Below are 18,821 nucleotides of genomic sequence, written 5' to 3' on the forward strand. Positions count from 1 at the left end.
GTTGAACATAATAAACGGCTCTCTATCCACCGGATGTGTACCAAACTCACTAAAAGTGGCAGTAATAAAGCCTCTTGAAAAAGCCAAACCTTGACCCAGAAAATATAAAAAACTATCGGCCTATATCGAATCTTCCATTCCTCTCAAATGTTTTTGAAAAAGCTGTTGCGCAGCAACTCGCTGCCTTCCTGAAGACAAACAATGTATACGAAATGCTTCAGTCTGGTTTCAGACCCCATCATAGCACTAAGACTGCACTTGTGAAGGTGGTAAATTACCTTTTAATGGCATCAGACCGAGGCTCTGCATCTGTCCTCGTGCTCCTAGACCTTAGTGCTGCTTTTGATACCAACGATCACCACATTCTTTTGGAGAGATTGGAAACCCAATTTGGTCTACACGGACAAGTTCTGGCCTGGTTTAGATCTTATCTGTCGGAAAGATATCAGTTTGTCTCTGTGAATGGTTTGTCCTAGAACAAATCAACTGTACATTTCGGTGTTCCTCAAGGTTCCGTTTTAGGACCCGCTATTGTTTTCACTATATATTTTACCTCTTGGGGATGTCATTTGAAAACATAATGTTAACTTTCACTGCTATGCGGATGACACACAGCTATACATTTCAATGAAACATGGTGAAGCCCCAAAATGGCCCTCGCTAGAAGCCTGTTTTTCAGACATAAGGAAGTGGATGGCTGCAAACGTTCTACTTTTAAACTCTGACAAAACAGAGATGCTTGTTCTAGGTCCCAAGAAACAAAGAGATCTTCTGTTGAATCTGACAATTAATCTTAATGGTTGTACAGCCGTCTCAAAGAAAACTGTGAAGGACCTCGGCGTTACTCTGGACCCTGATCTCTCTTTTGACGAACATATCAAGACTGTTTCAAGGACAGCTTTTTCCCATCTACGTAACATTGCAAAAATCAGAAACTTTCTGTCCAAAAATGATGCAGAAAAATGTATCCATGCTTTTGTTACTTCTAGGTTAGACTACTGCAATGCTATAATCTCCACCCGGCACAGCCAGAAGAGGACTGGCCACCCCTCATAGCCTGGTTCCTCTATAGGTTTCTTCCTAGGTTTTGGCCTTTCTAAGGAGTTTTTCCTAGCCACTGTGCTGGGTTTCTGTACAGCACTTTGAGATATCAGCGAATGTACGAAGGGCTATATGAATAAATTTGATTTGATCAAGCAGCACTTCAGAAAGACCAGAGTGAACACTTTGTCTGAGATTGCTGGTGTTGTGAAAGACTGCACTGTGACAGGATTTTAAAATTTGAACCTTTATTTAACTAGGCAAGTCAGTTAAGAACAAATTCTTATTTACAATGAAGGCCTAGGAACGGTGGGTTAGCTGCTTTGTTCAGGGGCAGACCGACAGATTTTTACCTTGTCAGCTCGAGGATTCGATCTAGCAACCTTTCGGTTACTGGCCCAACGCTCAAACCACTAGGCTACCTGCTGCTCCTAGGATGGTACGGTGCTGGTGGAACGCTATGGTTGACAACAACACTTGACTCTGTACTTCAGGCTGCTGCCAGCACTCCAGGTAAAATAATGTTTTCTTTGTATGAGGTTATTCTTATCTAAACTTGGGAGGTGAATTGATGTTATGCAAGGTTGTAATGTCTTCTCATTTTTTGTTATTTCCTGTTTTACAGCTTTGATGCTCTGGAGTCTGGTGTTGTCACCGAGGAGCATTCAGACTGTCTGGACCAGGATTCAGCTGCTGCCCAACGCTGACATCCTTCCTCCCATAGATGGTCTACCTGTAAAAGCACTACATGGACTGGACACAACTAGACAAACTATCTTTTTAACAAGATCAGGGAGTTTTGCGACAAAGAGGCTATGGACATCACATGAACTGCACTGCAAGTCAATGGCAGGACAGAAACAGACTCCCCGAATATAGATTCTCTTGTTCGTGCGTGGTTTGGACGGACCAGTCATCAGCACTATCTGCAGTGCCTCTATTCACATGACTCTCTCCTAACACACATACGTTGCTGCAACTTTTTTTTTTAAATATTCTGCTGTTCAGCCACTTTACCCCTGATTGTATGCAAAAACTACCTCGTCTATCACTGATATCGTTATTGATATTGTTCTTGTTCATACTGTATATTTCATTTATGTTGACACTATCTATTTCTACCATTTGGCTGTACTGTTTACACCTTCTGTAGAGACCATCCACTTTTGTGACATACCATAACAATATCATGTGACCGTATCAAGTGTCCTCCACTTAAATATATGGCGCCATACATCTGTTTATGTACTGTACATGTGCACCTCACTCAGGTTTCAACTCAGGTTGCATGGCCTACTATGTGATATGTGCATGTGTAACAGTATATAAAGTATGCTAATGTATTTGGGCAGTGGTGTAACAGTACTTTAAAGTACTACTTTTTATGGTATCTGTACATTACTTTACTATTTATACTTTTTATAACGTTTACTTCACTACAGTCATATAGAAACAAATGTGCTTTTAACTCCATACATTTTACTTGACACCCAAAAGTACTCTTTACATTTTGACAGGAAAATTGTCCAATTCAAACACTTATCAAGAGAACATCCCTGGTCATCCATACTGCCTCTGATCTGGCAGACTCACTAAACACAAATGCGTTGTTTGTAAATGATGTCTGAGTGTGCCCCTGGCTATCCATCGATTAAAAAACAATAACATTGTGCGGTCTAGGTTGCTTAATATAAGGAAGTTGAAATGGTTTATATTTTTACTTTTACTTTTGATACTTAAATACATTGTGCCTCTGGCTATCCGTCAATACATTATTTATTTTTTTAATACAATTGTGCCGTCTGGTTTAATATAATGAATTTGAATTGATTTATACTTTTACTCGAGTATGACAATTTTTCCACAACTGGATGTGGCTGGTGGTTATAGCATTTCTTTCACATGACCCATCAATTTAGACAACTGTGTTGGGTAAGCATCATCTAACATATTTTTATCTGGACCCTTTCTGTTTACCTGGAATTTTTCCTTATCGTAGGCTACTACAACTTTTAGCACCTGACCTTATATGAATCCTTAAAGAGATGGGAAGGGCTAAGGCTTAGGGATTCTGAAAAGACTCCCTAAATTCTATCAGCATATCGATTGTGCTATCAGGGCTGGTAAAACCCTAGATCATTGTTATTCTAACTTCAGCGACGCATATAAGGCCCTCCCCCGCCCTCCTTTCGGAAAAGCTGACCACGACTCCATTTAGTTGCTCCCTGCCTATAGACAGAGACTAAAACAGGAAGCTCCTGCGCTCAGGTCTGTTCAACGCTGGTCCGACCAATCTGATTCCACGCTTCAAGATTGCTTCGATCACGTGGATTGGGATATGTTCCGCATTGCGTCAAACAACAACATTGATGAATACGCTGATTCGGTTAGCGAGTTTATTAGCAAGTGCATCGGCGATGTGGTACCCACAGCAACTATTAAAACATTCCCAAACCAGAAACCGTGGATTGATGGCAGCATTCGTGTGAAACTGAAAGCGCAAACCACTGCTTTTAACCAGGGCAAGGTGACCGGAAACATGACCGAATACAAACAGTGTAGCTATTCCCTCCGCAAGGCAATCAAATCAAATGTATTTATATAGCCATTCGTACATCAGCTGATATCTCAAAGTGCTGTACAGAAACCCAGCCTAAAACCCCAAACAGCAAGGGGGGGCAACCAAGACAGGAAGATCACATCACAATCAAACAAGCTAAGCGTTAGTATAAAGACAAAGTAGAGTCGCAATTCAACGGCCCAGACACAAGAGGTATGTGGCATGGTCTACAGTCAATCACGGATTACAAAAAGAAAACCAGCCCCATCGCGGACCAGGATGTCTCCCAGACAGACTAAACAACTTCTTTGCTCGCTTTGAGGACAATACAGTACCAATACAGTACCGCTACCACCTGCGGACTCTACTACAATGCAGCCGACGTGAGTAAAACATTTAAACTTGTTAACCCTCGCAAGGCTACAGGCCCAGACGGCATCCCCAGCCGCGTCCTCAGAGCATGCGCAGACCAGCTGGCTGGTGTGTTTACGGACATATTCAATCAAATCAAATCAAATCAAATGTATTTATATAGCCCTTCGTACATCAGCTGATATCTCAAAGTGCTGTACAGAAACCCAGCCTAAAACCCCAAACAGCAAACAATGCAGGTGTAGAAGCACGGTGGCTAGGAAAAACTCCCAAGAAAGGCCAAAACCTAGGAAGAAACCTAGAGAGGAACCAGGCTATGTGGGGTGGCCAGTCCTCTTCTGGCTGTTCCGGGTGGAGAATATAACAGAACATGGCCAAGATGTTCAAATGTTCATACATTACCAGCATGGTCCAATAATAATAAGGCAGAACAGTTGAAACTGGAGCAGCAGCACAGCCAGATGGACTGGGGACAGCAAGGAGTCATCATGGCAGGTAGTCCTGAGGCATGGTCCTAGGGCTCAGGTCCTCCGAGAGAGAGAAAGAAAGAGAGAAAGAGAGAATTAGAGAGAGCACACTTAAATTCACACAGGACACCGAATAGGACAGGAGAAGTACAGTGCCTTGCGAAAGTATTCGGCCCCCTTGAACTTTGCGACCTTTTGCCACATTTCAGGCTTCAAACATAAATATATAAAACTGTATTTTTTGTGAAGAATCAACAACAAGTGGGACACAATCATGAAGTGGAACGACATTTATTGGATATTTCAAACTTTTTTAACAAATCAAAAACTGAAAAATTGGGACACAATTTGGGGGCGCCAACCCAGACAGGAAGATCACATCAGTGACTCAACCCACTCAGGTGACACTCCCCTCCAGGGACGGTATGAGAGAGCCCCAGTAAGCCAGTGACTCAGCCCCTGTAATAGGATTAGAGGCAGAGAATCCCAGTGGAAAGAGGGGAACCGGCCAGGCAGAGACAGCAAGGGCGGTTTGTTGCTCCAGAGCCTTTCCGTTCACCTTCCCACTCCTGGGCCAGACTACACTCAATCATATAACCCACTGAAGAGATGAGTCTTCAGTAAAGACTTAAAGGTTGAGACCGAGTTTGCGTCTCTGACATGGGTAGGCAGACCGTTCCATAAAAATGGAGCTCTATAGGAGAAAGCCCTGCCTCCAGCTGTTTGTTTAGAAATTCTAGGGACAATTAGGAGGCCTGCGCCTTGTGACCATAGCGTACGTGTAGGTATGTACGGCAGGACCAAATCAGAGAGATTGGTAGGAGCAAGCCCATGTAATGCTTTGTAGGTTAGCAGTAAAACCTTAATCAGCCCTTGATTTGACAGGAAGCCAGTGAAGGGAGGCTAGCACTGGAGTAATATGATAAAAAAATGTGGTTCTAGTCAGGATTCTTGCAGCCGTATTTACCACTAACTGAAGTTTATTTAGTGCTTTATACAGGTAGCCGGAAAGTAGAGCATTGCAGTAGTCTAACCTAGAAGTGACAAAAGCATGGATTAATTTTTCTGCATCATTTTTGGCCAGAAAGTTTCTGATTTTTGCAATGTTACGTAGATGGAAAAAAGCTGTCATTGAAATGGTCTTATCCCAGTCTGCTGTTCCCAGATGCTTCAAGAGGGCCACCATTGTTCCTGTTCCCAAGAAAGCTAAGGTAACTGAGCTAAATGACTACCGCCCCGTAGCACTCACTTCCGTCATCATGAAGTGATTTGAGGGACTAGTCAAGGACCATATCACCTCCACCCTACCTGACACCCTAGACCCACTCCAATTTGCTTACTGCCCCAATAGCTCTACAGATGACGCAATCGCAACCACACTGCACACTGCCCTAACCCATCTGGACAAGAGGAATACCTACGTGAGAATGCTGTTCATCGACTACAACTTAGCATTTAACACCATAATACCCTCCAAACTCATCATCAAGCTCGAGACCCGGGGTCTCGCCCCAGCCCTGTGCGACTGGGTACGGGAAATCCTACAATGTGATTTTCTGGATTTTTTCTCTCTCATTTTGTCTGTCATAGTTGAAGTGTACCTATGATGAAAATTACAGGCCTCTCTCATCTTTTTAAGTAGGAGAACTTGCACAATTGGTGGCTGACTAAATACTTTTTTGCCCCACTGTATATACTGTACTTGATACCATCTACTGCATCTTGCCTATGCCGTTCTGTACCATCACTCATTCATATATCTTTATGTACATATTCTTCATCCCTTTACACTTGTGTGTATAAGGTAGTTGTTGCGAAATTGTTAGGTTAGATTACTCGTTGGTTATTTCTGCATTGTCGGATCTGGAAGCCCAAGCATTTCGCTACACACGCATTAACATCTGCTAACCATGTGTATGTGACAAGTACAATTTGATTTGAGGGCGTGAACAATGTTGAATGGGTGTAGACAAAGGAGAGCTCTCTAGTAGGTACCGAAACAAGTCCCTTTTCTCAAAAGTGAGTTTACAAGTGTATCAACTTTCAAAGCAGAATTACTTTCCCATTGTTCCTCCAACATGCTGCGAATGATACACCATTTGTAGCTCTCTACTTTTGTAGATGTAAAAATGCAATGTAAAAAAAACAGAAATTCAAATGTTGCTACATAAGACTGAATCCAGGTGGTGAGTCACATATAGTGATTTGTTTAACACTTTTCTTTGGTTACTACGTGTGGTTACTACGTTACTATGTGTTATTTCACCGTTTTTATGTGCACACTATTAATCTACAATGTAGAAATAGTGAAAATAAAGACAAAACCCTTGAGTGGTACTGTATGTGTGTGAGTTTGCGTAAGGTGCAGAGTCAGTGCTCTAGCGGTTAGTCCCGGTTACAGTGGAACGGAATACCATAGCTATCTATGGTAGAAAAAGTACAAAACAATGTGAAGAGTTCGTATAAAGGTCAGTGAGTTGTTTGACTTGCTGGCAATCCTCCACTGTCATCAAATCGGCCAGTAAAAGTGTGTGTGAGGAATTTCCCATACGTACAGTATATTAGCTAGACATTGGTCAATACAAGGAAGTAATGCTGGTTTAATTGTCTCCTACGCTCATGCCTTACCTACATGCCTTATTATACTGTCCTTTATTTGATGCTGTAAGTACATGGAGGGTAAGATATAATAATAGAATATAATAATATCTTAGTATTTGTTTTTCTTAGCTCAGTTCAGTGCAGACACGCTATGATAACTCTCTTGAATGCTTGACCCGAGTAGCGACAGCCTCACGGCACAAGGCTGGTGAACAAGACTATACTAAGGGCTACTTGGTCCCTGGTTGTGGTAGAATGAGTTATAGCTTTTTCCTAATTGCGAGTGTTGTGTTTATGACTTCCCTTTGACGATGTCATTGTTGACCTATTGGAGACGTTTCAGGACAGGAAATGAAAACACTGTTATACGAACTAGGATAAAGAGTGGTAGCAGCTAAGACCACGCGTCCCCCGTTTGTGGACGTAAGCACCAATATGTTTACAAGCTGTTCTGTGTTTGAGTGTACAAGAAGAACAGGTGTCCATCTAATGAAGACAGTATTAGAACGAGGACACAGGAAGCAATAATGGTGTGTTTGAGACTGTTTGTATACAGAACCATGTGCCAGACACACACATCCTGAGTGGTATACAGTCAGTTCCCAATAGACACTGACCATATTGCCTCTCCGAGTGTATGGTTTTTATTGTAGTTATTTAGCATGAAATTCACATGAATCTGAACTCTATTTCATCTGCTAGTATTATATTTTGATTATTGCTCACACGGATGTTGTTTCAATTACACCCTCCCCTTGGCAAACTTAAAAGGGGTGAGTAGTGAGTAACAAAAAGCCGTAAGAAACCGTAATGTGGCATGTTGTAATCTCTTTCTATCCTCTCTTGCCATCAGAGTCTTGGAGCCCTTGAAGAGACGATGAGTTGGTTTATTGTCAGAGACAGGAAAACCACGCTGTCTAACCGGGTTTGTTCCAGGCTGTTGACCCAAAAAGCAGCCTTCGCCTCTGAAGCCTCAGACTGTCTGACAGATAAAGCCCCTTGCGCTGCAACGTTTTCATCCCCCCCAGACTGCACTGAGATGATGTGACAGATCTTGCTCCCTGTGCCTTCGAGTGACTGTACCCACCGCCGAGGCTACCATGCAGGAGTGCCATACTGCATTGTGTCTGTCTGTCTACCTTGTCACCTTTTTGACGGGCCTCCCAGCCAACGCTGTGGCCTTCTACACTTTCAGCAAGAAGGTAAGGCAAAAACCCACGCCCATCGACATCCTGCTCCTCAACCTGACCATCTCGGACCTCCTCTTCCTGCTCTTCCTGCCCTTCAAGATGCAGGAAGTCACGAACGATATGACCTGGAGTCTACCCTACATCCTCTGTCCTTTATCTGGCTTCTTCTTCTACATGACTATCTACGTCAGCACCTTATTCCTGACAGCGGTCAGTGTGGAGCGCTACCTGGGCGTGGCCTTCCCCATCCAACACTCGCTGAAGCGCCGGCCCCTGTATGCCGTGGTGGCCAGTGTATTTATCTGGGTCTTCTCCGTCCTCCACCTGAGCATCGTCGTCATCATGCCCTACTACAACCCACCGCAAGACTCCCTCAGTTCCACAACCAACTCTTCCAACAGCTATGAATTCTCCAACGTCTCCAACGTGCTCATTAGTGACGGCGACAACATTGTGTCTTCCAGGAATGTGTGCTATGAGGACTTCAGCGAGAAGCAACTGGCGATCCTCCTGCCTGTGCGTCTGGAGCTCTGCCTGGTTCTATTCTGTGTACCTTTCCTCATCTGCAGCTTCTGCTACATCAACTTCATCCGCATACTCTCTGGCCTGCCCCACATCGGTCGTCGCAGACGCCTCCGTGCTATCGGCCTGGCTCTGGGGACACTGCTGGTGTTTGCCTTCTGCTTCGGCCCCTACAACGTCTCCCACATTGTGGGCTTTATAACCAGGAAGAACCCAGACTGGAGAGACATGACCTTGCTCTGCAGCACCTTCAACGCCTGCTTGGACCCCTTCATCTTCTACTTCTCCTCCTCAGCTGTCAGAGGGACCCTAGGCAGTATGTTGCAGGGGGCCAGAATCAGGCTGGCCAAGTGTATGTTCTGTGGCTGTCACATCCACTGGTCCCCTTGGAATGGAACGAGCGAGCGAGCCTCAGAAAGATAAGGGACCCAAACAAGTAGAGATGAATGCTATCTGAAGTTGATTGAATAAGGCCTGTATTAACTGAAATGAGATGTTGTGCTCCTCATGTCTCGTGGCAGGATATGAGTGCTCTGATGTTTATGTTTTCACATTTTACTGTATCTGTGTCTCTGTTTGATCATTGGTGGGCAAACTTCCTACTTAGAGTAGAGATAGGATATGGTAGACACGGAGCCTGCCTTCCTCCTGAGAGACACAAAACAAGGGCTCACATTAGGGAGTTACTGCCTAGCTGCAGTTAGCTGGAATCAAGTACAGTCATTGCCAATTATATATTATAAGTACACACCTACTGTGACAGTGCGTGAAATATTTTTGAGAATACATTTGTTGTATTGGGTTGCCTGACAAGATTGGCAAACAGAAGAGAAAATGATCATTGATTATAATTGTATTTCACAAGGTTGAAGCCCATTTACACAACTGGGAGTGGTTATGGTGAACCGTAGAGAACAACAGCTCTAACATCTGAGAGACACATCAGAACAACATCTCTCAGCACTGAAAGATAAGCACCTCAAACAAGTATCACAGTCGTATCGCTGAAAAGGAACAATGAATTTGAGCACTGAGCGGAGTTGGTGTGTGTGTGTGTGTGTGTGTGGGGGGGGTGCATGTGCGAATGTGTTTTTGTGCATGCATGAGCACACATGCGTAAGTGAGGGATTTTGTGTGTACTTGTGATTCATTGTGTCCATAGATTTATATTATTGGCTTTGTGAAATAAACGTGGACTCACTGTCCCATTTTGTATGCACCTCTAACATGTGGGACCTTCATTGTTTGATTGTGGGACCTTCATTGTTCAATTGTGGGACCAAATAAAGACATTGATGTTGAAATAAAAGCGTGTTCATTTTGTGAATTAAAGGAACAATAGTACGATAATAGTTGACCAGTATTGAATTGGTTACACAATTAAAGGAACAATAATACGATAATAGTTGACCAGTATTGAATTGGTTGCACAATTACAGGAACAATAATATGATAATAGTTGACCAGTATTGAATTGGTTACACAATTAAAGGAACAATAATACGATAATAGTTGACCAGTATTGAATTGGTTGCACAATTACAAGAACAATAATACAATAATAGTGGACCAGTATTGAATTGGTTACACAATTACAGGCAACAAAAAGGTTGGCAATGGCATACTTGAACATAATCAGGTTGTTTTGGAGTCATAACCTGTTTAACATGATGACCATCCCTTCAGACATACTTCCCAATACAGTGTAACTCATGATAATTGATGAGCATCTCCAATATTTACACAGAGACTATAGTCGCTGATAAGGTATCACGGGTGGTGCATGTATACTATACACGTGCAAGGAAAGCCCACACCCCCAGCGTAAACCCATAGGTTCGATACTTTCACACCAGGAAGTGCTTTGACTTGATTCCATCCGGTTATTCAGGGCTTATATCTCCAACAGAGGTTGAGTTGATTGTTGCATACCATCCATGAGACATTCATTTTGACACTAGAGTGCACTATGACTACTAAAAGCATTCAGCAGCACAGTGGCACTTGACACGATTGCAAAATGGCTTCCGTTCAACACGCAACATAGACCTAAAGTTTCACATAGCATCAGTTTTTGCATTATGATTTGGGGATGTTACAGAACGTGTGAGCTGGGGAGAATATACATCATGTGAGGACAAGTGAGAGAGAGTTGAGCTAGTTTAAAAAAAAAACAGTGCTGTGGCATGTGCTTATAGACAAAACTACTGGTCCCCCCCACCCCCCCAAAAAAAGTCCCTCAGTTAAAACCCAGCATACTCTTTGTCATAAAAAGTGTGCCATCTGATCAGGAAATGTATCATGCAGTAAAGATCTGTGCAGAAGCTGTCGTGGGTAGCCTATTATTTACGGAAAATCGGATGCTCTTGGTGTGTTCAGATCCTTTGTTTTCTTTCTCTCAAATGTCCTTTGTTATCTCCCTTCATTTGCTGAAAGACATTCATTTGGACAAATGCGGATTGCGTGTCAGTGTTGACTTTTTCTCACAATGATGGATGGCTGAACAGATAGAGCTGTAAAACAGAATGTGTGTGTGCATGCTTGTGTGTGTGTGTACTTACAGTACATGGGACACACGAGGTCTTTTTTTTCTCTCACACAAACTTGTCAGTGCTGTGGAGAAAAAGACGAAATCCAAAAACAACCCAATTGACTGATGCTCAAGACATGATTTGCATGACTCCATTTCCCATAATCCTTGTGAGATCCTGTGAGTGTAACCACACAGTACTTACTTGCAATGGAAAACACCACAGTCACTCCGCAGAGGACACAGACCTTAAGGATATTCAAGCATCCAATCACCTCATTGGGGGCTGCGTCTGTGAGCGTAGACAAAACAAAAGGCAACGCAAACATGACTGTTAAGTTATACAGTTATGGACCTCACACGATGATGACAGACCTGAGGGTGAATTCAATGTGCAGTCGTTGAAGGCCCGTGACTGACTGAAGCTGATTGACAGCCTCTCAGTAGTGTTAACTAAAGCTCACCCCAGGTGAAGGAGGCAGACAGGGGGGAGTCCAGCGCAGGGTGATCCTGCACACTACAGGTGTAGAAGATCCCAGCATCCACAGACCCCCGCGGGGGGAGGGACAGCACACTGATTACATACACCGTTCTGGAGCTGTCCGTCACCTGTAAACACTCTCCCATCCAATCAGGAGTTGAAATCTTTGGAATTAGGCTGTGTGATTGGTTGACGTCATGGTAGTCAGGGTGGATGGTGCAGTTGCGGCCAACAAAGTGGTGGGGGCTATCTTCTCCACTCTGGTGTGTCCAGCTTAGGGTGAGGTGGTGTGGGTAGAACCCACCGGTGACGCAGAGGAGAGCCCACTGGTCCGTCTGGGGGTCCGAGGGGACCTGGAGGAGGAGTTGAGGCACAGAGGGGGGTGCTAGTAGGGGTAGGAGGAGACACGGGAAGGGGGTGATGCAATACCATCTATCTCATGACATTTACATTTGAGTAATTTAGCAGACACTCTTATCCAGAGTGATATACAGGAGCAATTAGGAATAAGTGCTTTGCTCACGGGCACGGCGTCAGATTTTTAGTCGGCTCAGGGATTCAAAGCAGCAACCTTTCGGTTACTGGGTCAATGCTCTTATACACTAGACTACCAGCCGCTCGTTAGAAATATGTCAGATTGCTGACGTTGAACCATTTTTATACTGTATGTCATATTTCACTATTTCGACATATTCTATTCAGACCATGTTGGTGATACAGTTGTGGCCAAACAGCACACTCATGGTTCTGTAAATGGAGCAGGACTTTGCAACGTGCACCCCACTGGAGAAACCCTGAGAGGAACCTTCTCTTTCGCATGAGGGGTTTGCACATAATCATTTGACGATCCCTCTTTGCCTTGTTCTGTGGTGAGTTTCAATTCCCTGCAAAGATCAATAGAATCCACAATGCATTGTCCCATAGTGATTATATCTGGATTTGTCACGAATCCACTCAGGCAAAAAGATGAACTGAAAGGAAATTTCCATGTGACTAGAATTTTTAGAGATTTGAGCATGGTTAGGCCTCTTTATGGTGATGCATAGCCCACTGGTTTAAATTTAATAACCTCCCTGCAAACCGTTTGGGTGCAAACAGATTCTCAAAGGATACAAATGAGAGACAATTACAACAATGACAACAACAACAACACCAACAAAGACAGAAGAAATGATGAGAAACTCTAATGAGTTACAATAAGACATTCCAAGAATAAAGGCGGATGTATACATTTTTTATTAGAGCTAGTTCTTAGCCTGGTCCCATATAATACAAAATAAAAAAAGCTTAATCCTATGGTCATTATCATGCCAAGCAATGGCCATATGAGTTGTCAAGATAGCACAAACAGATTTGGGACCAGGCTAATTTGCTTCTGTCTTACCCAGGACAATGAGCTTTGTGCCGCCCCCTCGCTCTGAATCTCTGTGTAGGACGTTGACCTCGCAGTAATACACACCGGCATCCTCCACGGACACCTCGGTAATCACCAGGGACGTCTGCCCAGCTGAATCTGGGACGGGGATCTTTTCGGCCCCCTCTATCTTGAACCAGTCCACCCCGTAGGACGTGGCCTCGAAACGGCAGGACAGGTTGGCACTCTGACCCTGCATTACAGTGAGTGAAGGGGGCCACTGCCTCACCTTTAACCCCTCTGCTGTTACCATCCTTAATGGGGCTGAGTGAGGACACAGACAGTGAATGCTTCTTCATCAAGATACGACAGAATATTTCATTTTGACAAATAAAACAACAAGACCTTCAGTTCAACGGCATTTGCCACAAAGCTTGCCCACAATGTTGAGGTGTATTTGGAGATGATCACAGTATTTTATTAAAGTCAAAATGAGTGAGTTGGAGTGACTTTCTCCCTGACTAATGAGATTTAGTCCTCTTATCTTGACAAACAAACAACTCACGACTCTATGCACCCCTGAAAGTAATTAGAGCATTAGTGTTGTCAACAGGAGTCTTGATATTGCAAGACTTGAAGCCAAAACAGAAAGGCAGAATTCATGCAATTAGGTAAATGTATATGTACTGTAATATGCTTAGGGATGTTGTATAATAGATATTAATTATGACACTGAATATGCTGAAAAAATCATGAACTAGAAAAAATATATTTGTTTGTGAGAATATTGGTAGCCTAGTATGATTGGAAGACACTAACCTGGTATTGGGCCTGCTATCAACAGAAGCACACACAGGTCCAGGATATTTGTCATGCGTTTGTTTCTCATTACAAACTCCAGTGGTGAAAGGACTGTTCGAACAGTGACTTTGAATGTCAAGCTTCCCTCCAAAGACAATGAGATGTCAGCTTGTTTTTCATTATGTTCCAATGTTCATTAATAGGCCCAGGCTCCAAAACAAGACAAATCTCAGCGCCTGTTACGTCAGAGACGACACGAGCCTGTCTTAGCAGACAAATAGGCCTCGCTCTTGGTATCTGCACAAACCGCAATGCAACAGTAAGCAAAATGCAGTGTACAGAAACAAAACAAAGCAAAACCATCAGTCTATTTCACAATGATAAGGTGCTCATTGAACAGAATGTCAGTTCGCTAATTACTTAACAACAAAGTGGTTCATGTGTGAAGAATAAAATGTCAACATTTGAGATTCTCTCTCATTTCAAAACATCTAAGCTGAAATTAGTTTCAAGTACAAAAAGTTTGGTTTATTCTTATTATGAACGTTTTTGTAGAAGAATGTGTAGAAGAGCAGGTTTTGTATGGTTTACACGGGTTCTGATGAATAAGAGAAGAGTATGCCATACTCCATGTATAGGATACTTTAGAATATGTAGAAGAGCAGGTTTTGTATGGTTTACACGGGTTCTGATGAATAAGAGAATAGTATGCCATACTCCATGTATAGGATACTTTAGAATATGTAGAAGAGCAGGTTTTGTATGGTTTACACAGGTTCTGATGAATAAGAGAATAGTATGCCATACTCCATGTATAGGATACTTTAGAATATGTAGAAGAGCAGGTTTTGTATGGTTTACATGGGTTCTGATGAATAAGAGAATAGTGCAGTATGCCATACTCCATGTATAGGATACTTTAGAATATGTAGAAGAGCAGGTTTTGTATGGTTTACACGGGTTCTGATGAATAAGAGAATAGTATGCCATACTCCATGTATAGGATACTTTAGAATATGTAGAAGAGCAGGTTTTGTATGGTTTACACGGGTTCTGATGAATAAGAGAATAGTATGCCATACTCCATGTATAGGATACTTTAGAATATGTAGAAGAGCAGGTTTTGTATGGTTTACATGGGTTCTGATGAATAAGAGAATAGTATGCCATACTCCATGTATAGGATACTTTAGAATATGTAGAAGAGCAGGTTTTGTATGGTTTACACGGGTTCTGATGAATAAGAGAATAGTATGCCATACTCCATGTATAGGATACTTTAGAATATGTAGAAGAGCAGGTTTTGTATGGTTTACATGGGTTCTGATGAATAATAGAATAGTGCAGTATGCCATACTCCATGTATAGGATACTTTAGAATGTGTGGTGCGACTCATCGTCATCAGTCTAATGTTTAGGGTAAAGCATTTAAAAACGACACTCCGAGCTTACTTTGTGTTTACTTTCGTTGACTCCAGTGTCCACTTCGTTTTAGCACAGCGTTGACCTCACCCAAAAGCTGACCCCCGAACCTGCACCACTCACAGCCAGAAGCAGAACAACAACTTGACAAAAATGGAAACAAATAGCCTCTTATAGCCCTTTCACTGGATGAAATGTGTTCCCCGTCCCATAAACAAGACAAGTGGGGACTGACCTACTCTGTGCACCTCAACAGAAACATTTGCATAACATTTGGCAACTGTTTCTGACATGTATTGGTAAACTGCCGTTTCCATCCATCTCTCAGTGATCTTTACTCTCTTTGAAAGTGTGTAAATAATTTACAGAAGGTAATTTTGATGATGTATAACTAGATGTTGGACGTCCAGCTGACTGTTTTCCTCTCTATTGAAATATCCTCATGATTTACTCCTGTTCAAAAAGCCAATGTACAACTTTGTAGTGGCATCAAGCAAATGTGAAAGGTTTGACTCTGTTGCTGGAACCAAACTCAGGAAACTCAGCTCACCTAACCCCGCTTTCCAACCACAGGGGCCGAGAAGGCAACAACATATCACATTAAACAACGACAACGATCAAACACTCACACAGAGTTCTGTTAAAAACAACATATTTTATTGATTTTTCTCCCTTTGATATATTTTATTTTTTTTAACTCCACTTCTATAGATTTGGGGGGGAAAATTGTCCACACACTTAGAAAGGACAAAAACAGAGACAGAACAGAGATCAAATGAATCAAAAGAGTCGTCATAATCATCATCGCTTCACTGCACAGAAATATGTCAAGATGGAAGACGATGCTGCTTGTGTTCCTTTGCTTTGTTCAGTAAGTTATATCGATGCAATCTTGAAAAGTCAACACAGACAGAAATAATAATGTTGAGGTCCAGGGGTAGATTGAAACCAACATGCCTGCCATGTGAAGGTCAGATAATCCACACACACACACACACACACACACACACACACACACACACACACACACACACACACACACACACACACACACACACACACACACACACACACACACACACACACACACACACACACACACACACACACACACACACACACACACACACACACACACACACACACACACACACACACACACACATCACTCACAAATCAATATCACAGATTTACCAGGGTTGGAACCTGGCATACAGACAGGTGGCAAGGCAGCAGGCAGTGGGATTGGCATAGGGGGGCACAGGTGGAAGGTTTTCTCCACATTGAGGGAAAGGAGGAGGGAGGAGGAAGTGGGCCAGAGGTTCAACGAGAGAGAGAGAGAGATGGGCATGACATCTCCATACGATGTCCGCAAACACTAACCAAGCATTCGAGAGTAGACTCATCCACTGGATTGCTAAAACTACCTAATATTTGTTATTAGTTCTCGCACTGACAAACATGACATTTGTCTTTGTTAATTGTTATTACCTGATTGTCATAGTTTTTCAGAAGTTTCAAAATTGTTCTGGTGAAACAACAGTGTCATGACAACCCAACCTTATATTGTGTCATAAATTCAAATCTATACATCTCACATTAATGGGACAGTTTCAGACAGTTTGCGACTTAGTCACACCGCACAGGTTCTCTCCCATTTTATCCTATGAACACAAGCCAGAACATCACTTGATGATGTTATTCGACAAGAAAAATATATAGTTCCATTGTCAGTTTTCGCCATGGCAACCAATATTTACCCAGTTGATTGACAGGCAAAATGTCAGATTTGTGCTGGTGACTCACAAAGGCCAAGTAAAGGGGCACTCAGTGTTGGAGATGTTAGGCAGGCTTCTAATGACTAAGGAGGCTGGCTGGTGGGCACCTCCATTGTTGCCTAGTAGTGTGCAGACTCTCTTGTTGTTCCAGCTGTAGATGGACCAACACTGGTACACTGTTAATTAGCCACTAGCTACATTCTTAGAAAGGAGAGGGTGATTGACAAGCAACCATCTGTAGTCCCTGCCGGTTTGTGTGGATGGAGGTGGGAGTGAGTGACTGCTGCTCTTGCCTCTGTGGCTCGCAAGTATTACTTTAACCCACTATCCACACAAACAAACACTGTCACTGTTTTACATGAATAATAATATATCCTAATTAGAATTCAGAATAGAAACGATAAACTAACAAAATATCCACCTCTCTACATAAATCTATCTATCTTTTTTTCCTATATATTCTGTCCTTGTGTATCTATCAATTCAACTACTACCAACTTACTATATAGTACCTAGCTACCTCATTCAACTTCCAAGTTGATCCTTCAGCGAGTCAAGGCAAATATCACTTCCTCTGCTTGGCAACATGTAGTCAGCATGTTAACCCAATAACGACCTATTTCCATCATGTAGCTCACCTCAGTCCAGCATGCTGTGTATCGATGCACTCATTAGTACAGCTAATGGAAATCTACTGGAGCTGAAATACACTCGCAACGTCGACTCTGCTCATAGGAATTGAACAGGCCTTTAGATTAGCTGGTGAACAATAGCTCATTTAGGATAACACATTGTTATCTAGCTAGTGGACTATGGTGTGAAGGACAAAAGCTGGAGAGACCTGGCTGGTACTAAGGACATCCTTTATATATCAATGAGTCTGTCCCTCAATAAGACACATCTTCTTATGTATTACAGATACATAGTACCGGTACTGAAAATCTGACATATTTCTGATAATTTATCATGTTAGTTGAATATTGACCAAATACTACCATGGCTACGGTTCTATTCCCCTTTATCTCGTCTCGTTCTATTGTACATCCTATCGTTCTAGACTCTACTCCTACTAAAGAGTCGGCTGTGTTTGTCAGACATAAGTCTCTAGATACACAGTATCGATAGGTACTGACATTTCCAAAATTAACATTTGGTATCAATCATTTATTTAATTGAGTACAATAATAAAATATAATGTACTATAAGGTGCCATTATACAGACAATTGTTAGACATCTCATTATCAGAAAGAACAAAATGAACAAAATGCGCCTTGAGCTACTCTTTCTACTGAAAAAAAAAAACTAACGACTCATTCTTCATTGTATGTTCTCTAAATAAATAGATACCTTCGTTGACAATATAGCTCGGCCAAAATGTTTTCGGAGATGGGGAGAAAATCAATGCGCAATTAGGGGTGTCTTTGTATCAAGGCATGATAAATTATGCTCTCTATGCTAAGGCCTTAATATAGACACTTGACAATTCAGTCTTTGGGCCCTGGTAAAGTGAGCCTGGGGAGAAATTGCTCTATTTCAAGCGATCCAGTCCAATGTATCGATTAACCATTGCATTTGGAACTGAAAGTCTGTAAAGGAACTGTTTAATGTGACGCGACTGGAATATAGTGCTTATGGTGATTCAAGATCTAACACAGATACACAACTTCAAAAACGAGTACACTCAAACGGAGACTGAATGTA

At 42.4% G+C, this 18,821-nt stretch overlaps 1 protein-coding gene across 1 annotated transcript; it reads left to right on the plus strand.

Moving 5' to 3' along the window:
* The first annotated feature begins 5,098 nt into the window (after positions 1 to 5,098).
* LOC118367586 (free fatty acid receptor 2) lies at positions 5,099 to 9,808 on the plus strand. Its single transcript, XM_035751175.2, has 2 exons — positions 5,099 to 7,119; positions 7,895 to 9,808. Exon 2 carries the CDS (start codon positions 8,142 to 8,144, stop codon positions 9,174 to 9,176), a length of 1,035 nt encoding a protein of 344 aa, XP_035607068.2. The 5' UTR covers positions 5,099 to 7,119; positions 7,895 to 8,141; the 3' UTR covers positions 9,177 to 9,808.
* Positions 9,809 to 18,821: the final 9,013 nt, after the last annotated feature.

This window comes from Oncorhynchus keta, chromosome 34, assembly GCF_023373465.1.
Source record: "Oncorhynchus keta strain PuntledgeMale-10-30-2019 chromosome 34, Oket_V2, whole genome shotgun sequence".
NCBI classification, from domain to species: domain Eukaryota; kingdom Metazoa; phylum Chordata; class Actinopteri; order Salmoniformes; family Salmonidae; genus Oncorhynchus; species Oncorhynchus keta.